Source organism: Pholcus phalangioides, unplaced genomic scaffold, assembly GCF_987345545.1.
Source record: "Pholcus phalangioides strain wild (caught in Gottingen) unplaced genomic scaffold, Ppha-v1.0 ptg000042l_1, whole genome shotgun sequence".
Classification (NCBI taxonomy): Eukaryota; Metazoa; Arthropoda; class Arachnida; order Araneae; family Pholcidae; genus Pholcus; species Pholcus phalangioides.
Genome location: NW_028301628.1, coordinates 879,933 through 905,364, shown reverse-complemented (window position 1 = coordinate 905,364; position 25,432 = coordinate 879,933). Strand labels below are relative to the sequence as shown.

The 25,432-nt window shown below is 33.6% G+C and overlaps 1 protein-coding gene across 1 annotated transcript; it reads left to right on the top strand.

The window, feature by feature from the left end:
* The first annotated feature begins 145 nt into the window (after nucleotides 1–145).
* Nucleotides 146–24,220, top strand: Ctf4 (Chromosome transmission fidelity 4). Its single transcript, XM_089254706.1, has 26 exons — nucleotides 146–374; nucleotides 1,586–1,697; nucleotides 3,786–3,937; nucleotides 6,200–6,308; nucleotides 6,544–6,641; nucleotides 8,145–8,193; nucleotides 9,204–9,296; nucleotides 10,127–10,233; nucleotides 10,331–10,415; nucleotides 11,252–11,302; nucleotides 11,415–11,571; nucleotides 12,715–12,917; nucleotides 13,222–13,406; nucleotides 13,984–14,065; nucleotides 15,619–15,784; nucleotides 15,900–16,017; nucleotides 16,124–16,232; nucleotides 17,486–17,547; nucleotides 18,480–18,594; nucleotides 18,720–18,848; nucleotides 18,942–19,183; nucleotides 19,406–19,536; nucleotides 20,065–20,150; nucleotides 22,679–22,810; nucleotides 23,258–23,512; nucleotides 23,655–24,220. Exons 1-26 carry the CDS (start codon nucleotides 304–306, stop codon nucleotides 23,841–23,843), a joined length of 3,288 nt encoding a protein of 1,095 aa, XP_089110832.1. The 5' UTR covers nucleotides 146–303; the 3' UTR covers nucleotides 23,844–24,220.
* The last annotated feature ends 1,212 nt before the right edge of the window (nucleotides 24,221–25,432 follow it).

The window sequence follows — 25,432 nt, the reverse complement described above, 5'->3', positions numbered from 1 at the left end:
CATGACTTTAAAATAATTTAAACATATTATCAAAGTTTTTTTTATTCGTCATGATTTAATTGATAAAGCGAATCGTTCATAAAATTAAATCGACGAGAACTCATGATATACGAAATCATTGACCATCATCATGAGCATCATTCTCACTGAGAAGCGCGGGAACATTGTTTACAATTGGCAGCTAGCTTGTACACTTCCTTTCAGCGAGCGTTAATGGTGGAAAATTTGATCTTTTAATTAAAATAAAAATCGTGGATTAAATCTTTTAGTCACAAAATTTTTAATTGATAAAATTAAAGAATCATGGAAGAAACTGTGCTACGTTATGCGCATTCGGAAGGGCAAACAACTGTGTGCTATGATGATTCCGGAAAGTATGCAACAATTTTTATTATCAATAATGTACATCACAGAGTAGAGTTCCCAACGTGTAGTGCGCGCTACCCCGGAGGAATTTCTTTGTTATACCCAAAAAATTATTGGCAATGGGGCAAAAGCAAGTCAGTTTTGACGCAACAAACAATGGGGGAGGGGATACCATTGCTAAATATACTAATAGGGTTTATTTTTGTTTTGAATATTTGCTAAATGTTTTTTGTTAATGCATTACCAAGGGCCCACACACCTGCGGCAGGACCCCCCATATCTAATCATTATTCACTCATGGTTAGAAAAATTGATATGATGTCAATTCATAAATATATGTATTGACATCATAGTCATGTCCCCCCCCCCCCCCAGCAATCGTCATTGTGTCCCTCCAGACTTTCAAGTCTATCTCCGCCTATGTGTGCACTACATATGCAGCATAGGAGCTTTGTTAGCCAGGGCAAGCACACATTTTGGCGCACCCATGTAATGTTGAAAGAGAGAAGTGTGAAATTTGCATCCCTTCTGGTCAAGTGCCTGGGCATCAGACCCACCTGCTCCCCCCCTCCCAATTACGGCCCTGTGACTACATAGGTGTACAAAATATTTTCGGGGGAGGGGGGGGGTTTACTGCAAAAAAAAAAATTCTCTGAAGTATTAGCTTGATTAGGGGGGGGGGCTTTGTCTGCACCCCCCCCCCCCTCCAGTGATATTCTTTTATCTTTGTAACATCCATGAGAAAAATTTACATAATTACATCATATGCTACTTCATTGCTTCCTAACCTATAGTCTGTGGACCCTGGGGGGTGGGGGGGGGGTCGGTGAGTGCTTAGTGCTTTGTAAGAGGTACCATTATCATTTTCTTTCACTACCATTGCATCAGTGACACATTAAGTACTGTGAAATTATGCAAATTACACAATACATTTTGGATTGTGTGGGTGCTTTAAATTAACCTTCGCTGAAGGGGGAGGGGGTCCTTGAACAATTGACCTTTACTACAGGGGTTCTGATATGCATTGAATTTCAATAAAGAGGAGGAGTTCACACCATCAGAAATGTTGGAAACTGTGTTATTTGATTGATATTTCAGTGAAATGCCTACATGCATATGAGAATGCTCAAGGAGTCTGAGAAACCTATTGTTATAAAGGAGTTATCATTATAGCTGGATATCCTAATACTGTTGTTGCTGATATTTATTTTTGTTTCAGATATGTGCTGACTTCTGGCTGTGATGGAGACATTAGAGTATGGGAGGGTTTTGAGGATGAGGATCCAAAAACTCATCACATGGGAGATGCTGTTACTTCTATGGCGTTTAAGGTATAGGTGTACTAATACTACTATTTCATGAGATACCAATTCCGGTCATATTGCTATACAGCAATTTAATATGAAGACGAGTTGACTAAGAAATCTTTCTCTCTAGAGAAAAGTCATGATTAGAGCCTTTATCAGCCTTCATTATAAATGCATAAAATGGAAGACTTTTTAGAATTAGTGCATATTTTTGAAGTTTTACCAAAGATCAATCACATTTTAAAATTTTCAAACAAATGTTTCAGGTTTTTCCTTTGTACATGAAAAATTATCAGAAGTGAACATGTTTGCATCTTGTTTACATAGAAGATAACATTGAGGGAGAGGCTAATTTTAGTGAATTACTAAGGATATTTGTCTTTGCCGTTATCTGTTACTCAAGCTGGCAACATATCAAATTTTTGATAGTTTTTTTCAGTTAATATAAAACAAACTATTTACTGTCTTAGGCAGTGTTTCTTGAAGTGTGTGTCGCAGCTCCTAGGGGCATCACCAACCTTTGTCAGGGACATCGCGGTCAGCTGAAGCTATTCATTTAAATACCTATTTATGCTTTGAAGTAGTTCTTTTATAAGAAAATATCCACCTAAAATATTCTGGGGAGCCCCAGATAAGCCATGAAGTAGGGGTGGAAAATTTGTCTCTTTTAGCCACTATTCTTTCAAGCCACTTTGGGCTATATTTTTGTTTTGTTATTCACTGGTTGTGCACATACTTTCGTTCTCTTCAGATCAAAATTTTTTATTTGTTGGCAGGCAGCTGGTCTACTCACTAGAAATTCTTGAATAAGAAACATAAACTCTTTATTTGCATGAAAATTATTTTGGTACAGGAATATGCACTAAGGAATGGAAAATATGCATTAAAAAAAATTCCACTAGGTATTTAACACATTTTTTCTCTGTTTTAATAAAAGTACATGTTTTGGTGATTTTTAATGCATATTAGCATATTTCTCCACTTTTTTAGTGTATTTTATCTGGGCTCTAGTCACTTATGCACTGGAGTGCTGGGGCATATTGAGGAGGCCCCATCTATTGGTGACCCTACGGTAGGGAAATAACTTATTCATGTTCTTCCCCGGGATCAAACCTGCGAACCTTGAAGTAGCCTTCATGGTGGTAGACAGTGGTAAGAACATTTTTATGCTGGTGTCACTTGACATGCTTACAGAAGACCACAGACACCTTCAGAGAATAATATTTAGCATATAGTTTTGCAAAAAGTTAATTGTTTTCTCATCCAGGCTCACAAACTTTCCGCCTCCACCCCCTTCTCTGAAACCTACTGTGCACACTTACTACAAAAAACCCAGAGATTTCAAACATAATTTTCTTTTCACTGACATTTTTTATATGTTAATTGTAATTGAATCGCACATTTCAAAAGCCCCATAACTGACAAAAAATTTGAAATTGATTTTATACTTTCAGGAAGGGAATTTGCTTCTTGTAGTTGATTAATGCTTTGTTTGGTGCAAAAACCCATTAAAACAGTGTTCTGTATTTCCCCCACCGTTTGGGATCTCTGTGTAATTTTGTTTAGTACAGAGACCAGTTAAGGCTAAGAACATAGTGAAAGCGGCGAACAAAGCAACGAATGGGAAGGAAGAGAAGCGACACGAGAATATAGCTGCGAGCAAGGAACATAGTACACATAGTGGGGGCGTTTGATGTAGCAGAGAGTATCAAATAGAAATAGAGTTTGAAAGCGAAAACAAGCCCTTCGGCGGACATCTTGAAGCTACACACAAGCGAGCGGGGCGGCAAAAACAAAATATCTTGAATGTGCTGCTATTATCGCTTGTGGTTGAATTCCCGCTCTGCTGCGGTGGGCGCTACTATACGCAGGCGCATTGGAATCAGTGTTTGATTTTGCTGCTTTGATCTCTGATCTCTTCTCTCATCGTTGCTTTGCTCTCCGTCCCACTATGTGTTCAACTTAATGCAGCTGAAAGTTTTTCTCAAATATCACAAAACTTGAAATTCTGCACTGAAGAGGGGGTTTTTTGAAATAAGTGATTCAATTGTATTGAAATGTTCTATAAGCAAAAATGAATAAATTTCATTTGTTATATTATTTATTTTTTAGGATGGGACCATATATTTGGCAACAGACTCGAATGCTGTTAATAGCTATACGTTCCCTGATGTTGAATGCAGTGGAGTTGTAGCTCAGTTCTTCACAGATGTTTATGCAATTTCTTGCAGCCCTGATGGAAAATATGTAGTGACTGGTGGAGGGTATGTGTATTCCCCTCTGTTTTGTGTTTTTTAGATCACTTATAATATTCTTATCTACTAGAGTGAAAATTTGAATACTTTTCCGGCATTTATATGGTATAATAAGGCAGGGCTTGATACAAATCTCAGGTGCCAGGTAGTCATGGCGACTAGAAAATTGGTATTGGTTCATAGAAATTTCTATAATTGATTGCTAAATTGGAGTCTATAAGGATGCAGGAGTGGGGGTGTGACAAAATCCATTTATGAGCAGTTTTGGAGCAGCAAAATATAGGATTCTGAGCAGTTTTGGTGCAGATATTCATAAATTGGAGCAGCGAAATTAACTTGCAAGAATATTTTCATTAACCCCCCACTCCTTTTCAAAATAAAATGACTGCACTGTCTTTTGTTATCAAACATCTTTTCATCAGCTTGCTTTTTTGTTTTTCAGGCCTTTTATACCTTGTTTCAAAGAGCGGCTGTCATAAAATTTTTCACACCAGTCTATTTAAGATGCCACACTTTTTGCTTTTTGAGGGCACTATCTGCTGTCTGGAACAGCAGCTGTTTAAATAGACTAAAAATTTTCTATAAGTTTTCTATTTTTTTATACTCAGAAAGAAATTGTTGTAAAATGGGAGAGAATTTCAGAAGAATCAACACGATGTTTGCAGCACTCGTTATTTGGCTAGATTGGCGATCTGGCACTCGTTATTCAGCAAAGTTGCTAAATTAGCATTTGTAATTCGGCTGACTTAATCGTGGAATGGACATTCTTTCCCCCAGAAACATCGGAATTTGACACAACGACGATTCACTATAGTCATTTCTACTGCTTGCAGTGCCGATTTATTTTTATTTTTATGGAAACTGACTCACATTTGCACTTTAAAGCTGAAAGACCATTGCAAATCATCTTCAGCTGCAGGATCACGGATATTATCAGAGCGGGATATAAGGAAAGCATCTCCACTGTGGGATGGACTGGTCCTGGGTAGTAGTGCAGAATCACATGATATGTGATGGCGGTCGGCCAACAGTATCCTCCAATAGGCAATCAGTTTTTTCATTAGCATCTGCAGAATGTTTGCGAGTAAAAGAAGAGCAACGTCATATTATTCATTTTTTAGGGGCAGAAAGAGTTTGAGAAATGCATTGCCAAATGAATGCAGTGTTCTGCGTACAGGCATTGTCATTGGCTAGTGTGTAGGATTGGCACAAGTGTTTCCACTGTGCACATACTTTCCTGTAGTGGAGTTTTTGTGCAATGATGGTGTGAATGGAACCGAAACACACTCCCACTTTCTTGCTAATGCCCCTTATTGTGTGTCATCTGTTTTGATTGATTATCTGGTCAACGTTTTCCACCAAAGCATCCTTGATGACGAGGCGAATTTGGCCAGGTCGTGTACCATCATTCACAGATTCCCGTACCTCCAGGAAACGCTTGCTCTAGTCCTGTACACAAGTCAATGGCAATGCATGCTTACCATGCACTGCCTTCGTTTGCAGATGCATTTCTTGAACTCAAACTCTTTCTGCCACTCAAACACGAATAGCACAGTTTGCTGTTATTTACTCACAAACATTCGGCTAAAAATAACTGATTGCTTATTGAACATTGGCCAACTGCCAGCACATATCATATGATTGCACGCGACAACGTAGGGAAGTTCATTCGGCAATAGGGGGTTGCCTTCCTTATATCCTGCTCTACATGCATACAAAGTTTCTCCACACTCATACAAAAAAACCGAAAAAATTGTAACGACTGTTCTGTTTTCATGTGATCCCCTTTATATATTGCTTTGTAAAAGTACTCTACTACTAAAGCATACATACACCTCATCCATATTCCTCTGCAGAACTTCTAATGAATTGGTACATGTTGGAATGTGTATGTATGTGTTGGGAACCGAATGCAAAATTTGTTTCTGTAATGCTTGTTATGTGTAGTGTGCTGCTGTCTGCCATCACTTTTTCTAACTGTAAGTGCAGTGTAATGATTGAATAATTGTATCATTGCTGGAGTTTTGCTCTCTGTGGTGAGACTTTCCAACTAGGGGATTGGCTCGCATTTGCTCCTCAAATTTGGGAACCACAGACAACTAGTTTCAGCTGACCACCATTGTGGCAACAGTTGCAAAAATAATCTGATAAACATGCATGCCTACACATACAACTTAAACAATGGCAGTTTCAATATTTCAAAACATTTTTCCCCATTTCATATTTTAAATTTTGTATCTGATACAAATAATCCCGTGCTTCATTATTTAGGGATTTTTATCCTAAAGTTTTCAATGTGGCCACCAAAGAGCTTCAAACATACAGAGGCCATGATGCTCCCATACTTGACGCTGCAATTGATTCTGAGGATAGATACCTGGTATGTATTTTGTTACTTAAACTTTTTATTCAGTTTTAATCATTAATATGTAATATTTTTCAATGGTAGAGTGTTATTTTCTGTTGAGGTTATTTAGAATGTCATTTCTGTAAATTTTTCAATGAATGAGGATTTTCACTGGAACATATCTTTCCTTATTATAGCTGGAGAGGAGATTTGTTTTATACATATGTTAATATTTTATTGCTTGAGATTGAATGAAGCTTTTGTTTAGGCTTCGTCAAGCTGTGATGGAACAGTTAGAATATGGAATATGAAAGATCAAACTTGCATTGAAACCCTAAGGCTCTTCAAGAAGTCAAATGATCTTTGGTAAGCTTTATTTCATTCTTTCAATATTGTATTGATACATGTTGTTTTCTTTTAATTTATTTGTTTTTTATAAATTCAGTTGATGGTCAGTGGAAAGTTTTATTGATTTCAAGCAAATTTTGTACACAGGGCTAGACAAATCCATTTCCCGATATGCATGGGACATGTAAACATTTTGACCAATCATGTAATTTTTTAACACATGCGCTTGACATTAGTAGAATATAAGATATTGACTTTTTGACATCTATTACTTCAATTCAGGCATGTAAATTTCTTCAGAAGGATGAGAAAAAAATAATAAATCCAACTTCCTGCAGCAAAATATTTTTTTTGAATAAAATAACCATTCAAACTTATAAATAAAACTTGTCAATTTAGGCTATATGAATAAATTTGATTAATACTTTTTCACTTCTGTCTTCACTGCTTTTGATTGATTCTAGTGAATGTGGATGTTTTTCTTTTTGAAGAGCTTGATATGACTGACTGATAACACTTTTGATGAAAGCAGTCGAAATTCAGCTGACAAGTATCATTTGTCATCTCTTTGTAAAAATTTAAGAAGCAAAATTAGTGAATTCTGGATATCCCTCGCAAATATAACAATTATATTCATTTGGATCATTTTCTTTGATTAAAATTCTGATGACATTGTCCACATGTTACCAAAAGATGCTCACTAGTGAGATCTGGATTTGAGTATTTCTTCCATATGTGTCTTATCTACATAAATAAATCTAACTGATTTTATCATTTTCATTATGCCACACCTCTAATTTGCAAGCCCATTTTCAGGAACTACAAACTAAATTTTGCGGTTCACAACTTCAACTTTTTGAAACAGTGTTTTTTTTGCAAAATCATGTAAAGGAATAGATACCTGCACAAAAAAACATGAAATGAACCATGAAGGAAATCGAAGTTTCATTTACTGTTTTTCAAGTGTAATGTATCAGCATTTAAAATTTTACATACATTTTATATCGCATAAGATACTTGATTAATTTTCGTAAGTGTGCTTTTTATGACTACAAATATTTTACAAACGTAAAATAAAATAAATAAAAATAAAGTTATGTTTAAGTTACAAAATTGAGGGGGGGGGGGAATCTTCATTTCAAGAGCATTATAGCACCTACCTAATAGCGGTATTAACAATTATTAATCCATTTGCATCCTTTCTCTCTGAATTTACTACCTGTTCCTTATACCAAGTATATATAAAAATAAATTTACACATCGATAACAAAACAAGTTTTTACTCACTGTGCTAACAGATATTATAAAGCTCTCTTGTATAAAAAGGGCGCTCATAGTTCAGATAATTCTAACTTCCGGATGCAAATGGGTTAAGTAATGATAATTAATGTGCATATACCAATATGTTCTGCCATCCTGCCTTTACAGACATACGGCCATGAATGTAATAATAATGTAAAAATAATATTCATTTGTTACTAAAGAAAAACAGCTTTTTCATTATATATTTCTTTCATTTAGCAATTCTGAAACTTTGTGTCATATTAACTGGCATCCTGATGGAGGGAAGGTATTTAAATTTTATTTGCAGCTCTTGAAACTTCATTTCACACATTTTAGTTTGTACTAAATAATAGATCTATTATTATTATTTTTTTTATAATATTTTTCATGTGTAAAATTTGTTCTTTGCTATAGTATAAAGTTTTCAATTAAGTTTAGAATTAACTGAAATTATTAAGATTTCTGAATAAAATTTGGCTTACTGCTGAAGCTTGTTTATTGATGATAAGCACATCTGAATTTATATGTAACCCACACTATACATACATACATCATATATAAATGTATAGTATTGCGTGAATTTTGTATTCCATACTTCATCTTATGGAAAAAATTGAGAATGTAAAGTGAGATTTGCAGTTAGATTAAATTATGAATCTTTTGATGGATGATCTATAAAAAAAAGTCGTATCTGATTACTGAAATAGAGCAATGATTCCCAAACTTTTTACATTTGCTGCATTCCAAACTGCCATCAAACACATTCAGTGTTTGTCAATACACATCTAGATGTATGATTCGCTCATCAAATTCAATTTTACTTCTCCAAATTGAGGAGTGAAAATACTCCTTCAAATTTTAGGTGATTTTTTTAAAAAAAATAGTTATTTTTCATGGACAAAAGAAAAAAATACTCCTTAAAATTTTAGAGAGGAGTGAAACTACTCTTTAAAATTATATTTTTGGATGACACTATAACACATATACATTGATTGGTCACACCGCAGCCATCTTACTACTTCCAATCTCATTTTACCTCTTGAAATCGCACATGACATGCCTGAGTGGTTTCAAGGCACCCTAGAGTGTTGTGGCACACTTTTTGGGAACCACTGGGTTTTAAAGGGTAACCTACTGCTGTATCCTACAATGATTTCAAAATAAGTGTCAGGTCTGCAACGGGATTTGCCCCCATGATTCAAAAATGATTGATTAATGACTTAATAAATCAGCGAGCTTGTAGTGTGAGCGACTTCGAAGAACTATATATATTCATATTAAAATTTTTTCTTATAGTTTTTAGCTATACCAGTAGGAGATGAGTTGCAAGTATACGAAAGAGATTTGTGGACATGTAAAACCAAACTTAGGGACGAGAATTTCAAAGAGGTATTTTTTTTCAAATCAAAATTTCTTTCCAGCACAATATTTGTTTCTGAAAATTTACATTGAATGGATTTATTAAATTAGATTTGAACAACTATTTTTTCTTGTCCTGGGATTATATATATCGTCGTCTTTGATCACCTGCTTATATCTCTTCCCTGAGATGAAGCAGCGAGCGCTGATCTGGTAAGGAGGAGAATCATATATACACACTGTGTATATCAGAGTTAATCATAATAAATCCATTCCTTGCACATCTTTTAAAGCTAATTTTTGGTTATTGTGGCTATTCAATGCAGCAGTGTAGACTGCTGACTTCAAAGGCATGAAATGAATTTTTGTTTGTATTTCTTTTTACGGTTAAAAAAATATTCTTTTACATATGTATAATGCAGGATAGTGTGTTTAAATCGGTAATGTTATAAAGTTCTCTAATAATGCTTAGACCGTAGGTTGAACATAGAATGCTAAGTTCTACACAAATGTAAAGTGTTTTTCAGTTCTTAGAAATAACATATAGCTTATACAGTTGAATCTTGTTTTAACAAATACTTTTTTAATCCCCCAGATAAGTTAACATAGGAACAATCTATGAACCTGGAATTTCTTTAAAACAAAATTTCGTTATAGTGAAGTGATTTCTCCTGTCTCTTGTAGTTTGTTATAACAGGATTCGTTTCATCATTCTTTTTCAGTATTTAGCAGAGCAATTGTTTGTCTTTGGCCGTGTATGATGTGAAAGTTATAGTAAAAAATCTTGTATATGTATTTTAATTCAAAATCTGCAGCACTTCTTATTTCATAAATTTAATGATTTATTTCTGTCTTTGTAGACTTTTTCGATAGCAAAGTTCTCTCCCTGTGGGTTATATATTGCAGGAGCTGCAAATAATGGAACAATTATTGTATGGGATATTAGAAGAGGAATTCCTGTGTTTAAGTATGTTTTTTTTTTTCATTACTTGTGAACACGATATACAAGTAGATTTGCACATGAATTTTCTTGCTATATCTTATTGTAACGACACAATTTTCAGGAAAGATCACACCAGAAATCTCAAGATCTGTAGCTTGGCTTGGAATCCTTCTAACAACAAAGAGTTGGCTTTTTGTGATGTTGAGGTAGAGTTAGCTTTTCTGATATTTAATTAGTGAATTATTGCTGTTACTTTAGGATGCAGATCCTAAATGAAACAATTACGCTATGTGAGGAAAAAAATTTCAAGTATATCAAAAGTAACGAATATCTTTATACTTGTTATTATCTCTTATCTTCCTAGTGTTATATTGGGGGGGGGGGCGGCTTTGCTGCTAAATAAATTTCGTGAGCCAGTAGAAGCAATTTATGAATTTATTTTTCTTAAAACCATTATGACACGTCCAAGGTACCACCTGCTCAAGTTCATGCCATTTTTTGATAATTGGCACCCAAGCAGTCTCAGAAATGTCTAAATGGGTACAATGAATGAACGCCAGGGGCTCTGCCACCGGACTTATCCCGTTGCCGAGATCTCTTCCAGCCCAGCTTTGGAGCAATTTTAATGGGTACAAGTAAACAAATGCATCTTGAGAATTGGCCCTGAGCTGTTCGGGCCAGCATATATTCCTCTGTACTCTGGGAGAATAGCAGTGGGTGAATATTTATGCAGTGTAAGTGAGGTTATTCCAAAGCAATCCTATTTTCTCAGGGTTACTAGAGTAAGCAGTCTTTAGACAGTCTCTTGTGATGTGTACCGGTCATTACTCTACACTCTGTTCTCTGTCACACCAAACAAGCTTGTGAATATAAATCAGTCATTTCCATTTCAATTGTTCAGTGCAGTAACAAGTGTTGAAATGTGTGTTCATTCTGTCTGAAGTACATGCATATTACTTTGGGAAGAAATTTGTTTGAGAAAATTTTATGACATGTTATAAATGGTGTTTCATAATAGCTTATTTCATTTATTTACTTTCAGGGTCAATTTGGAGTTTATAACATAGTAATTGAAGAAAAATCAAGTATTAAGGTAAGATTTCAATGTTAACAAAATGTGGACGACATTAAATTAAAAGTTACAATGTTTCAATACGTTATAATAATAGTATAATGATATCAGATGTCAATATTTTTTTTCTCAGGATAAACCCAATAAGAATTCAGTTCCAAATGTTGCCACTAATAAGATCTGCAAAGATGACAAGCAAAAGAAGAATACAGAAAATGATTTTGATGTTCTTCAAGACGATGATTTCATTAATGATTTCAATACTGAAAGCATGGATGGAAGCGAGAATGGTAATTTGTCTATTTTTTTTTTTTTAAATCTACCTCAAAATATATAGTTCTTAGTTTTTAATTTTGAAACTTCAACTATTTCTATGAAAAAAGCAATATACCGTATTCCCTTGCATTAGCTGGCATACATAGAAAAAGACCAGCATGCCAGGAATTGATTGAATTGACTGATTTGAAGCTTGTCTGTTTTCTGCACTTTAGGATCTCTGTGTTTTACAAACTATGTCGGCAGTCAAATTTCACATTTGCTTTTGCTACCATAAATCTTTCAAATGTCATGTGCTAAGTATATTTGTTCTCCTAGATTAGATCAGCTAAATGGAAAAATTAATAGACTGTGAAGTATTTCTGTATTCTTTGATCATGTGTTTAAAATTTAAATAAGCAGAGAAGAAAATTAAAGAATTGCACTGCAAAACATGATACTGTAACCGACAGCATATTTCTTCTATTTCTGACCATGCAGAAAGACACTGAATAAAGTATTTGTACATATAGAAACGTCCTCTCCACTTGTCAATACAAGATTCATCGAAAGACTGGTTATTTGTGGAGATGAAGATATCTTCATCTGGAGATCTTCATCTCCACAAATAACCAGTCTTTCGATGAATCTTGTAAAGTATTTGTATTTCATATTAGGCTTAAGATAATTAGGTTAGAGCAATAAATGAATGCAAAATTTTTATTGTTATCTAATTCCTGGACAAAATATGTTTGCTACAGTAAAAACTATTATTTTATTCCGATTCAAATATTTATTAAATATTTGGTATATTGATATCAGTCTTCTGAATGTATCCTTTGATTCTTATCGAACCTCGCTTTTCCTGCTCCTGGCATGCCAGGAATGACCAGGCTCCAACATTCAAAAAGCTGGTGTCTCCTCATTTTTATGGCATGCCGGCTAACACGGTATATGCCATCAAAACTTACTAAATTGATTGAAAGTGTCATGATATCACGCGTTGAAAATTCAGAATATTGTAAGTATTTGCAAGATTTTTCATTTCAGTTTGAATACACTCAGAATCATAAACTCAAATCATCTCCATCAAATTTTTATTATTTTAGTTAATAGTTGTATTTAGTGATCTTAATAACTTATTCATTTGATAATGGCTATTTGATTCTGTTTCTTAGCTTTTGATATTGGTGCTATCAAAGCTAAGCTTGAACCTGTTATATTCGGAGATAGTAATGAAGTTGATGATGATGTTGGTGTCACGTCAACGGTTGATGTTCCTACAGAAATCAAACCTAAAGAACCCGTAGTACCAGTTACACCCCTTCAAACGTCTTTTCAACCCAGTTCTACACCTTTGCACATAGAGCAAAGATTTATGGTATGATGATCATTCTTACATACTTCGATACTTTTTATCTTTGACTGAAATAGAGAGCTTAATTTTACTGGTGGAAAAAAATTGACAATATAAATTTTAAAATTATGAATTTCAAATAAAAAAAGCAAGGCACAAATTATATAAATAGATTGTTTGAAGACAATATGCCATGCTCTAATGAACTATCCTTGATTTAATTCTATGACATTTAAAAACTAAAGATTTGTTGAATGTTATTAAGTTTTTAATCTTTGATCAAAAATAGTGTTTGTCGTTTTTTTTGTTTTACTATGCTGTTTCATAGCTATGGAACACCACTGGCATTGTAAGATGCTATAACACAGAAGAAGAAAATTCCATCGATGTGGAATTCCATGATGCCAGTGTTTATCATCCTATTTACGTGAACAACATCCATGGTTTTACTATGGCTTCACTTTCTGCCGAAGCATTGTTGCTGGCAGGTCCTCAAGGAGAAGATGCTCCTAGGTAAATATTTTACCTAAAGTGTTAAGTTTGAAATAATTATTTTTTTCAATGAATAACTCTTATAAATAAATTTAATATGATCTAGTAAATACATATTTTCTTTTGAAGAACTCTAATTAAAATATGTGACTTACCTTCTAACTTTAACAGCTAATGCTCAGTTTATTATTTGAGGTTTTTCATACTTTTTGTTTTCAAAATCAGAATTTTGTAAATGTAAAATTTTATGTGCTTTCATCTACATCAGTGCCTTTTAACCAATGGGTTCTGACTTCAGTCACACTGAGCACATTAGACACCTGTTGTAAGTTGATCTGTTCTCTGATTAATATATAGTTAAACTTGACTATATAACCTTAGTTGTTACAACACCTTGGCTAAAACAGTATGTAAAGGGTTGGGCCTACTTCCATAGAGAATAATTTTGACCCCTTATACTTAGTGATTTTTGTTATCTGGGCATGCATAGTTGAATAGTTTTTTATGCAGGTTTTAACCTATGTTGGTATCATTGTTTAATGCTATTTTATTGCTCATAAATTTGAGTTTATAAATAATGATGCATTTATATTCTCAGCAAACTACAATGTGTGCATATAGGTACGTGGGATACTAATAAGGAATGGGTGATTGATATGGCCGAAGATGAAGAAATTGAGGTATTTGATTTTTTCACAACATAGCTTTTTTTTCTTTAGTGAATAAAGTTTGTTAATCCTCTTATATGAACAGCTTTTATATAAAAGGAACCAAGCTCCATTTTTAACATTTTTGAGATATACCAACATCTGAACTAGTGAAAGAGATGGGATTTTTATCTAAATAGAACCAAGTGACATATAGGCTGTGATGCCGTCTGTGTGCACTTGAACCAACTACCAAACTGAAGAGATAACTGAATCGAAGATAACTTTAAATAAGTTTTCCTCATTTTTGATTTAATGGAACTTGGTTCCTCTAATATAAAAGCCGTCCATATATACTGCTACTACAACTTAACCGTATATGCACTATTACTACTACTAAATCACACACACACATGCACCTCGCTCATATTCCTCTATGGAATTTCTAATGAATGAGTACATGTTGGAATGTATTGTGAATCTAACATCTATCATTAAGTTTGTTTCTGTGTAATGCTTGTTCTAGTGCTGCCATCTATTTTTCAAACTATCAGTGAAGTGTAATAATTGAATATTTGTACTGTTGTAGGCCTGTTACACTCTGTGGCACGAGAGACTTTTTAATGGGGAGATGAGCTTGCATTTAAGCCTCAAAGTTGGGAACCACGGAGAACCAACTTCAGCCGACCACCCTGTGGCGGCGGTGTGGTTTGAATCCTGGTCCTATGACCACTCTACCACCACAGCAGCACCCTATATGCACTGCATAAACATTCCTCTGGGGAATTACTAGAATAATAATTATATATACAGTCAGTGCCCACAAAAAAAGAGCTATGAGAAAATGTGTTGTTATATTCAAGGTCACCACGTTTTTATCAATATTATATATAAACAAGGTTCATCAACATTACATTATTCTCTATGAAGAATCAGCATACACCCCCCCCCCCCCAATTATTGACTTTAAAGTCGAGGTGTTGTTATAACCAAGTTTGACTAATTAAATTAATTACCACCTCACCCGTAGTTGAAACAATTTCTATGTTGCTGTTGTAGGTAATGGCAAAATAATTCCTTCAAAGTTCTTAAAAGATATTTGAATATGTGATTTGTATATAAAGGATATTTGAAGAATGGTTGTGTGTGTCTGTAAAAAACAGCAATGCCATCTCAAAAAAGCTGTATATTTATACATTGAAACATCCACATAATGATACACAAGGGAGCATAGAAAGGCAGAATTGTGGTGAAAGATAAAAATAATTAACGCTATGTGAAATGCATCGGAACTAGAATGTAATATCATTATATAGGATTTTAACTCTATAATGTATTTCAGCTGAAATAATTTAGTTTTTACTGTTAATGTTGAGGTCTAAAAATGGACTAATCTATTCATGCTTTTAATTTATTGATGCACTAAAAACCTATCTTGAATCTGGATTTCAGAACTGTGATTTAAAACTTTTCTTGAAATTTAAAAATTTCAATAGCGTATGTTGACACTTGCCTTTATCTGCGTTAATATTTTGTTTGTAAAATATAACATATTATTTATTTGATCCGTTGTTTTATTTTGTCAGGCCACAACTTTGGGTACTGGTTGGGCCGCAGCAGCAACAGACAAAGGGATGCTCAGATTGTTTACAGTCAGTGGTGTACAGTGTGAGGTATTTTGTGTTCCAGGTCCAGTTGTGTGTCTGGCTGGCCAAGAAAGTCAACTGGCGATAGCTTATCACAAAGGAGCTGGTATGCAGTTATTAGCTGAAATCGGGAACTATCTTGCCATTTTTTACCACCCTTATTCATTAAGTTTAAAATAGTTTGCAGATTAATTTTGCTAAATTATTATTTTCTTATCCAGGTATTCCCGGTGAACAAAACTTGGGTCTTGTGCTTGTCAAGGTTGACCTCAAATCCAAAAGCTTGTGTAAAGAATACTCATTGCCTATAAGTTCCAAGTCCTATCTGACATGGCTAGGGTAAGATCAGAGTATTTTTTTTAAATGATAAATGTTTGTAAAAAAAATAATTGATATTTTTCTATTCATTTCAACCTTAAATTCAACTTGAGTTTTTGAAATTAAGTTTTTCAGATGAAGGTCATTTATGTTCTGTCGACACCTCTGGGATGGTTCGTTTACTCAACACTTCAAGTCTAATGAAATGGGTTCCAATATTGGATATGAAAGCACATGTAAGTTACAATGATTAAGTTTTGTGCACATACTTCTTTCTAACCAGAATTTCTAGTATCGGAATCATCATAAAACATGCTTATGATGGAAGCAACTTAATACAATAGAACCTCGATAACTTGACACACACCAAGAGCTTCGATGAGCATGTGTTGGCTTAAGTGGATGTCAAGTTAGGGAGGTTTCATTTGATCTCTTCCTCCAAATTTTTAAAAATCGTTTGTGTCATTTACATGTACTTATGCATAGTTGAACAATTCCATTCCATCATCTATAAATTCATTAAAAAAATTAGCTATAATTTTTTACGAAAATTTTCTGAACAATCCTGAATTATGGGGAAAAAAAAGCATAAGTATTTTTGACCAACAAACTACGACAGAAATGCCATGAAAATTTATTAATTCATCAATCCACGGGCAATTTTGAAAAATTAGTTGTAATAGCACATTATTAATTGTAGTCGACTTAAGCAGGATTTAGCTATCTTGTGTCAAGTTGAAGAGGTTTCTCCCCATTGAATTTAGTATTATGCGAACCATGAGAATAATGAATGTCGAGTTATCCGGATAGTCAAGTTAATCTTGTTTGTTGGTATTATGTGTGTATGTTTATTATGTAATAATAAGTGTGTATTTGTGTAAGGCCGGGATTACACTATAAAAGTTTGATAAAAGTAATTTTATAAAACTTGTAAAATGCCACCAATAAGATTATCAGTTTCATTTGCTCGAATGTAACCTATGAACTTTATTGGTTGAATTTTTTGAGTTTTATACAAGGGATTTTATCAAACTTTTATAGTGTAATACCAGCCTAACATATGTTTAAATATATATAATTATTAATATTTAATAATTAATATTTAAATATGTATATTCGCATGTCAAGTTATCGAGGTTCTACTGTGTAAAAATTTAATTTTATGTAATTGGTGAGACAAATTTCAATTTTCTATATTACGCTAATTTTTTTTTTAATACAAATGTGTCGAAAAATTTTATTGTGGAATTTCTGCAGGATTACTGAAACATCAAGCACTTATATTTCTTTGAATATGTTTTTATAGAAAAACATTATTTATAAAATTTAAATTATTCATGATATTAAATGTTTTTTTTCATTGCATTTAGTGTTTATATAATCTGATTTATTACATTCATTGGTAGACCTGAGAATAGCCTTTTCATTTTGATTGAACGTGCATTGCCTTTGTTTCACGTTGATGTTATAAGACAATTTCTTTTTTTAGGCTAAAGGAAAATCTGATAATTATTTTGTTGTTGGTCTATCTGAGATTCAGCAAGAGATACGGTAATAATCATTCTTAACATTTTCAATGACACATCACATTTTTTTAGGTTACTTATGACACAGGGCTGTTAATAGGGTTATTTCTTATAATAACGCAAAAGTGTCCATGCCCCCAAAAAATTTTAGATCAAAAACAAAATTTCAGTAATTTTAATAATTTAATGTCCTGAATGGATCTTGTAATAATTTTATGTGATTAACCCTTTAAGTGGCACAGCAGATATTATTAAACCTTCTATAAAAATCGCCATAGCTTTTTTTCTTTTAATTAAGTAGGCTCTTCTCCGATTTTCAGCAGTTGCAAAGATAGTATAGGAAAAAGTGTTCCACTGAGAAATCAACTTTACAAAATGTCTGGGCTTGTCAATGCTAAAATTAGAGGCTTTCAAGGAGATGAGATATCTCATCAGTACTGCTTAAAGGGTTCAGTTAATAATTCCATGAATTATGAACATGCCATAGAAGAAAATATTCAATAAATATGGTTTAATGTAAAAAATAAATTGCAGCCGCATTTTTTTTTTTTGTCATGTAGTTTAGCATCGTCATATTCATGCTGACTAATATTAACGAAAGAGTTGTACAAATGTAGAATATGTTTTTCAACGTTGAAACATTTCAATTAGATTTATTGCATTAATTATTCACATGTCTACATTGTCCGGTTCAGCACTATTTTTCTGTTTTGCAGGCATAATGTAAATATAATTAGACCAGCCAAATTCATACTTGTTATAATTGTTTAACAGTAAATGGTGAAACACAAAATGGTTTTTTTTTAAATTCCTCCTACCGAATTTCATTCACCGGTTGCTTATGCAAAAAAAAAGAAAGAAATGGAAGTTTTAGAAGCAAACTCAACATTCTAATCATAACTATTATCATGCATATGTTTGTATGTGCACATCTACAATTTAATGTTTCTGATGCAGGTGTATCCCTTGTAAAGGATCTCGTTATCCAGCAGTGCTTCCTCGTCCAGTTGTTTCAGTCTTAGCATTTTCTTTACCATTTTGTGAGACTTCTACTGACAAAGGTCGGCTTGAGGTGAGCCAAAACTTATTCAGGTTGTAAAAAAAAATTTAGAATCTCATATTTATCGTAAACTTGGATCTCATTGGAAGTTCTTCGGTTAATTTTTTTCCCCTTCTTTTACTATATTTGATTATTAGGAAGAACAGAGCAGATGCATCATGACATACAATCGTATCAAGTCATTGCTCAAAGGTGGTTTCGATCTGGAGTCCGAATTGGCTGCTGTTGAAAAAAAATGGACTGATAACCTTTTAAAATTATTTGCTGTAAGTAACTAGGCAGTTCATCTAATAAATTCTGCACTTACGATACATCATAATTACATTGTGCATTATGAGCATTTAAATGTTTATATATAGCTTGCTACAAGAACAGAGCGTGAGTATAGAGCCCTAGATATTGCTGAATTCATGCCAACTCCAAAAGTGGTCGAAGGAGCTATTCGCTATGCTACGCAGAGGCGCCGCATGGCAATGGCGGAACGTTTAGGTGAGATTATGTACAAGAAAATGACTGAAGACTGCCAAGACGAAGATGTAAATCAGATCGCAGAGGATGATTCATTCATGGTGGAGAATCTTCCTTCTAGTGTACTGTTAAGGTATATCTTCTGTGTAGTCTATTCTACAGATCTTCTGTAGTTCTCTTCTGTGTTATTTTAGTGTTTATGATAATATAGGTACTATGAAAATATTTTTGACCAGTCAGGTTATGGCCATCAGGTGACCGATACAGATCTGATGTCTCAGTAAAAACAAAACAATTGAATCTAGTTATTATTATTTGTTAATTGAATGCAAATAATTCTGAATTTTGTTTTCAGAAATGCTTACTCCGACAAAGACTGTCAAAGAATTCAGCCAAAACCTTTGAAGGGGCGCAAGTCCAATGCACAATCAACTGCAACTGTAAATGGAAGCACCCAGGATGATGATAGGATGGCGTTGGACAACAGTAATTTAAATTAATCCCTTTGTTTTGATTGCATATAGATTCTAAGGGATTGTTTTGCATAAATATAGCTATTGATTTGAAATTTTTAAGTAATTTATTTCATCTGAGACACATGATATGAATTGCTTAAATTTTTATTTAGTAGCCCCTAGTTATAAACAGTCTTTTTTCAAATCACATTCTCATATGTTGTAACTTGTATTTGTTACCCCTTGTTATAAAAATATTATTTGTCTTTTTTAAAATTTAGCATTAGGATCTAGATCAAGTCTATCCATTATATCAATCTTCTAACATGTGCAAGTGTATCTAAACAATTTCTGAAAATTATTCATGCAAGTTTGTTGAATACAAATTAGATTGGCTGATTCAGGAAATATTAGATGGAGCGATGCTATGTTCATTGTTTAATTACTTTTTCTACTTTATTCTTATCATGACAAATCAAAGATCGTTGTATGTAATCTTGTGTTAGATTTTATTTAGTTTCCTAATTTTTAGAATTTTAAATAGAGCATTTCATTTTAGATTTTAGCACTCCCAGTGACTCAGATGATGATAATAATGGACAATCACTATTACCAGAATCTAATCTAATGATCAATCCATTTCGGGTCAGTATGTCTATGTATTCAGGTGTTTAAATGTTTTTCAGGAATTATATACAGGGTGATTCAAAACTCAACGTACAAACTTTTAGGGAAGGTAGTAAACAAAAAAAAAACAGAATCACATAGGAATGTATGACTGGAAACCCCAACCTGATCAGCTGGAGGATAGATGAAGACGCAGAAATGACAATCCAATAATGGTTGGAGAAAACTTTTATTTAGCAATATTTCACAAGAGGACAGTATGCGTACGCGTTAAGTTTCACAACAAGCGCTCAAATCATTTACTGTTACGCATAAAAAAAATTGTGATTCTGTTTCGTTCTTGTGTTTTCTACCTCCCCTAAAAATTTGAACGTTGAGTTTTGAATCACTCTGTATATATGTGTGGGATAGTAAAAACAAAATGAAGTTCAATATGAAGCTTTCAAAAGTCTTTCGATAGATATTTCTGAAAAAAAAATCTGTAGAACGAATGAACACAAATTGAATTATGATATACCTGTTTGAGTTCTATGAACTGAAGAATATTTCTTCTGTGTTAACAATAGGCAAGTCTGTTAATAATTAAATTTAATTAGTTAGTTTAATTAGTTAATTAAGTTAAATTTTCAATCATGATGAAAGCCTGCCAAATTTATATCTAACCTGAATGGAAATAAACTTTAAGCAACAATTTTGCAAAGCATTTACAAAATAGTGAAGAAACCCATTACATAGAACTACAGTGTCTTATGGCTTATTCCCTGCATAAGCATTTAGGTCAGGAAAAAAACATCTAGAAAATAGTTTCCCAGTGCATCTGTGTATCCCCTGCACCTTTCTGGAATGAAATAAGTTTAACTTTCATGATGTAATCACTGTTTTCCCGCATTTTTGAAAGAAAAATTCATTATATGACGCTATTGTACAAAACTGGTCTTGAATGGTTGAAATGCTATTTAACCTCTCACATTGGCATTGATGAGTTATCTCTCCTTCTTGAAAGCCTTTTATTTTAGCCATGACAAGCTCAGGTATGTTGTAAAGTTTATTTCTCAATGGAATGCATTTTCCTATTCCCCTCACATTGCACGCGCTAAAAATCAGAAGAAGCCCTACTTCATTAAAAAAGATATGGAATTTTACATAGGGTTTAGAGCAGCAGTTCTCAACCCCTAGGGGCTCCGCAGCCACTCAAGGGAAATAAAAAAAACAGCAAATTTAAAAAGAATAATTACAAATATTTTTGAACTATGAAAAATTAATTAGTAACTTTGATGAATAAATAAATAGGCCTACGGGGCTATGCCATAGAAGAGTAAGAAAAGGTTGAGAACCGCTGATTCAGGGGATTTCTGTGCTATGCATTCAAAGGGTTAGTTACAGTGGAACCTGTATAAAACGAAATGCCAAGGGACTAAAATAATATTCCATTTTATGAAGGGTGCACAACAGACCGAAAATCATCGATTGGACTATTTTTTGGTTCCATTCACTAGGTTACACTGAAACTGAGAGAGTCAACCCTTGGTTTACAAACATATATCTTGGTCTTGTACACAATTAGGAAACCAACAGAAAAAACAAGAAATTACACCAACAAGAAAAAATGATTCGGTTTACAAACTAATCTCAGTTTACGAACATGCAGAATGGTCTAAATTCCGGAGGAAGCATAATTTCAGAAGTCTGATTACAAATTTGTTTTCGAAAGAATTTTGTTGAATTATATTTCATTAGAATAAAGTTCCTGCCACCAAATACTACTATTTTTATCCAGGCCATGGATCAGTAGGTCATTTCAAACTTCATGAAGCTCTAAAGCGAGAGGAATGTTTCTCAAAGTTGTTTTGCAATAATATCTGACATGGAACTAACACTCAACGTAAGTTCTGGAAACATTATTGTATCATCCTACATGACATTTTTAAAGAACATGATTGATGGGGCAGATAGACCAAGAAATACAATATATCACTGTCTGCATAATAGATTTCATTCGGAAAAAGATTAGATTCTATTATGAAAATGCTTACTAAATTTTTTTTTTCAATCTCAACCATACTTTCTGAGTTTCTTTTAAACATTTACATACAAACCCGCAGGGTTTAAACTAGATAAAAAATTCCTTTAGGAAAAAAGCGAAAATGGGGGGGAAAAGCTTCAGCAAAATGCTACAATGCTAACGATTTATGGTTGGACGTCTTCTCGTTTTGCACCTCCTATATGCATTTTTGCAAAAGTGGCTACTACTACTTTTGCATTCTAAGATTTTCTTTTGCAAAAAATGCAACTAAGATAGAAGCTTTGCATGAGAAGCTTATGCTACAGTTGCATTTTAAAAAATGCAACTGGAGCGTAAACCCTGTGAAAAGCTTCTCTCTATCTTATCATAATCACTCTTCCTTCATACAAACTTAACCCTTCAAGTTTTTGTGATTAGTTATGATTGAGTTAGTATGATTGTAGATACATATGCCAATCATATTGTGAAACCTTTGAATTATGTTTTGTAAAAAAATTATGATTGCTATTTCCGCTCTATATAGATAACAAAAAAGCAAAAATCGGAGCTCAACTGCAGCAACAACTCCAGCAATAGTGCAATTGATGATATATTGTCGAAGACATCCAAACGTTTGTCAACAAAAGGGAACACATCAAAGGAAGAAACTAAAAAGGTGAAATTATCTGATAAGTATTAGCTATGTATTAAACAATGTGTATAAAACAAGATTATATATATACACCAGTAGTCATAATCAGCTTTTCCAACTTCGAGGTATGAATGCAAGCTGGTCTTCCATTTAAAAACGTCTCTCCACAGAGAGTCAGCAGACTTCAATTCTCGGCATTCAGATTATAAAATTAAAACTTCCGATTATAAGTAACTTGATTTACTTTCCAAATATTGTGTGGCAAGTCTGCTCTACAAAGACTCACGCTTTATACAAATAGGTATAGCTCAGACTTGCTGAAAGTTTTACCAATCTCTGAAATCTAGGCAATTTTTTTTTTTTGCAGGGGTTCTATTTTGCACTTTTATTTTCTAAATTTTTTAAACAAATCAATTTGATTATATGACTCAAAATCTCTTACTCTAACTATGTTTGACATTTTTATTTCAGCAAGGGTCAAAACAGACCAAACTAGTACTTCAAGGATCCAAGAAAACATCTAAAAAGGATGATGATTCATCAAATGTCACAAATAGTGACATACCAGACACTATTACTCCAATAAAACCAAAGAAAACTGGCTTTGCATTATACCTTGAAGAACATAGAGAGGAACTGCAACAAGAAAATCCAGATTGTGATGAAAAAGAAATTGTCAAAATTGCCATGAAAAGGTTCAAAGACCTGTCTACGGAAGAAAAGGAGGTAGAGGATTTAACTGGAATAATGTTTTGATTTTTTATTCTTTATAAATAACTGAGAATGCATGTTTGAGTTCACTGTCTCTGAATATCATTTTATCCACGCATTATCACCTGGTAAATTTTGCTTTTATAAATTGTTTCAGAAGTACAAAAAACCAAAATCTAAAGATGAGCAAACTGCAGAATCCAAGACAAACAAAAGGAAAGACACCACAGAGAGCGAAAGTGAAAATTCCGAAAAGCAATCCAAGAAATCTAAGACGGCAGACGTGTCATCTGAAGGAAGCTTGATGTCTAAGCTGACCATGTTTGCGTTTATGAAAAAAACATAGAGTTGAAAGAACCTTGCATATTGTATAGCCTCAATGACTTGTGATATATCTGTGTTCATAAATTCATTCATTATATGGAAAGACTTTTACGAGTGAAAGAGAGAATTTTTATGTAGCTACTATCTCCATGTCAGGTCGGTAATATTCAAAGAAGTTTATCCATACTTTGGAACATTGCTGCATTTTATTATTTGAGAAAAGACTTGATATGTTCTACTGGGTCAGCATTTTTATTTCTAGAAACATGTTTCTCTTGTTTCTATTTTTCATATTGAAGCTCAATCCCATCAAAAGATATAATTTTGGTGTGAAGATTTTACATGTATACATTTTGTAATTGTCCAAATTATCTGCATAAAACTTCAAAATGTTTTCTTATTTTTGGCTGTTTCAGTTAATGACTGCAAATATCTTAATTCAATCCACAGCCACGTATAAGCTGCACAAACTTCAATTCTGAAATTATTTCATTAATTCTAGAATAATCTTTCATTGTTTTCTAAAAATAGTAGGCAGGCCATGACAAACAGCTCTGAGGGCCAAATGTGGGCTCAGGACCATTCGTTGAAGACCCCTGGTGTAGGAAAAAAGATGGTTAGTGATTGGAAATGATGAAAGGAAGAAATTCAAAAGTTCAGTGCTAAGATTCACTGAAATGAAATGTTTTGAAAAACAAATGCATAATGGAAGAAAAAGCTAAAGTCGCAAAGTTTGATTCAGTTTTTTTAGTTCGGACATTAACAGCGCTTGTGTTTCTATCTTTCATGCCATTTTGCAGGAGTAGCATTCATAGTGAAATTAGAAAGCTCTGTATAGACAGAGAAAATTTACCAGTGATACACAGGCTGGAATTTTAAATTTTGAGGGATCATCTCTCTTTAGTGCAGAGACTTGAGAGCCACACCATGAGGGATCACCTCTCTTCATTGCAGTGACTTAGGAGCCACAGTTGATCCATGATTTCCCCATTGGCGAAGTTCTACTTCTACTGCACATGATTCCACCATCACAAATTTTCTTCTGACATTTTATTTTCACACATATAAAATTTTATACATAACACGAACACACATGTAGAATGATTTCATTTTTGCTCCATAAGTGGCACCTGTAATGATGGAGAAAGCTACATCACAAATGATGATACGATACTACAGAAAACAAAATAAACATTGAAACATATCGTTTTTTTTGTAAGCTGTGGGCCAAAGAAAGCAATATTCTAACAATGAATTTTGACCGAGGAATCAAATGAAGATCGCTTCTGATTACGAGTATCAGAAACCTACACTGGAAGAAAAAAAGTAGAGGCCTTGTCAATAATTCTAACAGTACTAGTGCAGGTTATATCATTGGTCCACAAAGTTCATACTGTGTAGTAGCTGAGGTGTGGGTAAGACATTTTGATTTACTTTTTTTTGACACAGACATGGAATTGTCAAGACAAAACAACAACACTTTGTTACCACGGGAGTCCCTCATCTTTATACAGACTCTTGAGTGTCGTGCCAAATAATCGCATTCAAATTTTTGACATTTAAACTGCTTAAATGGTATGGGAATTTACCCCTCCATACATACAAGTGGAA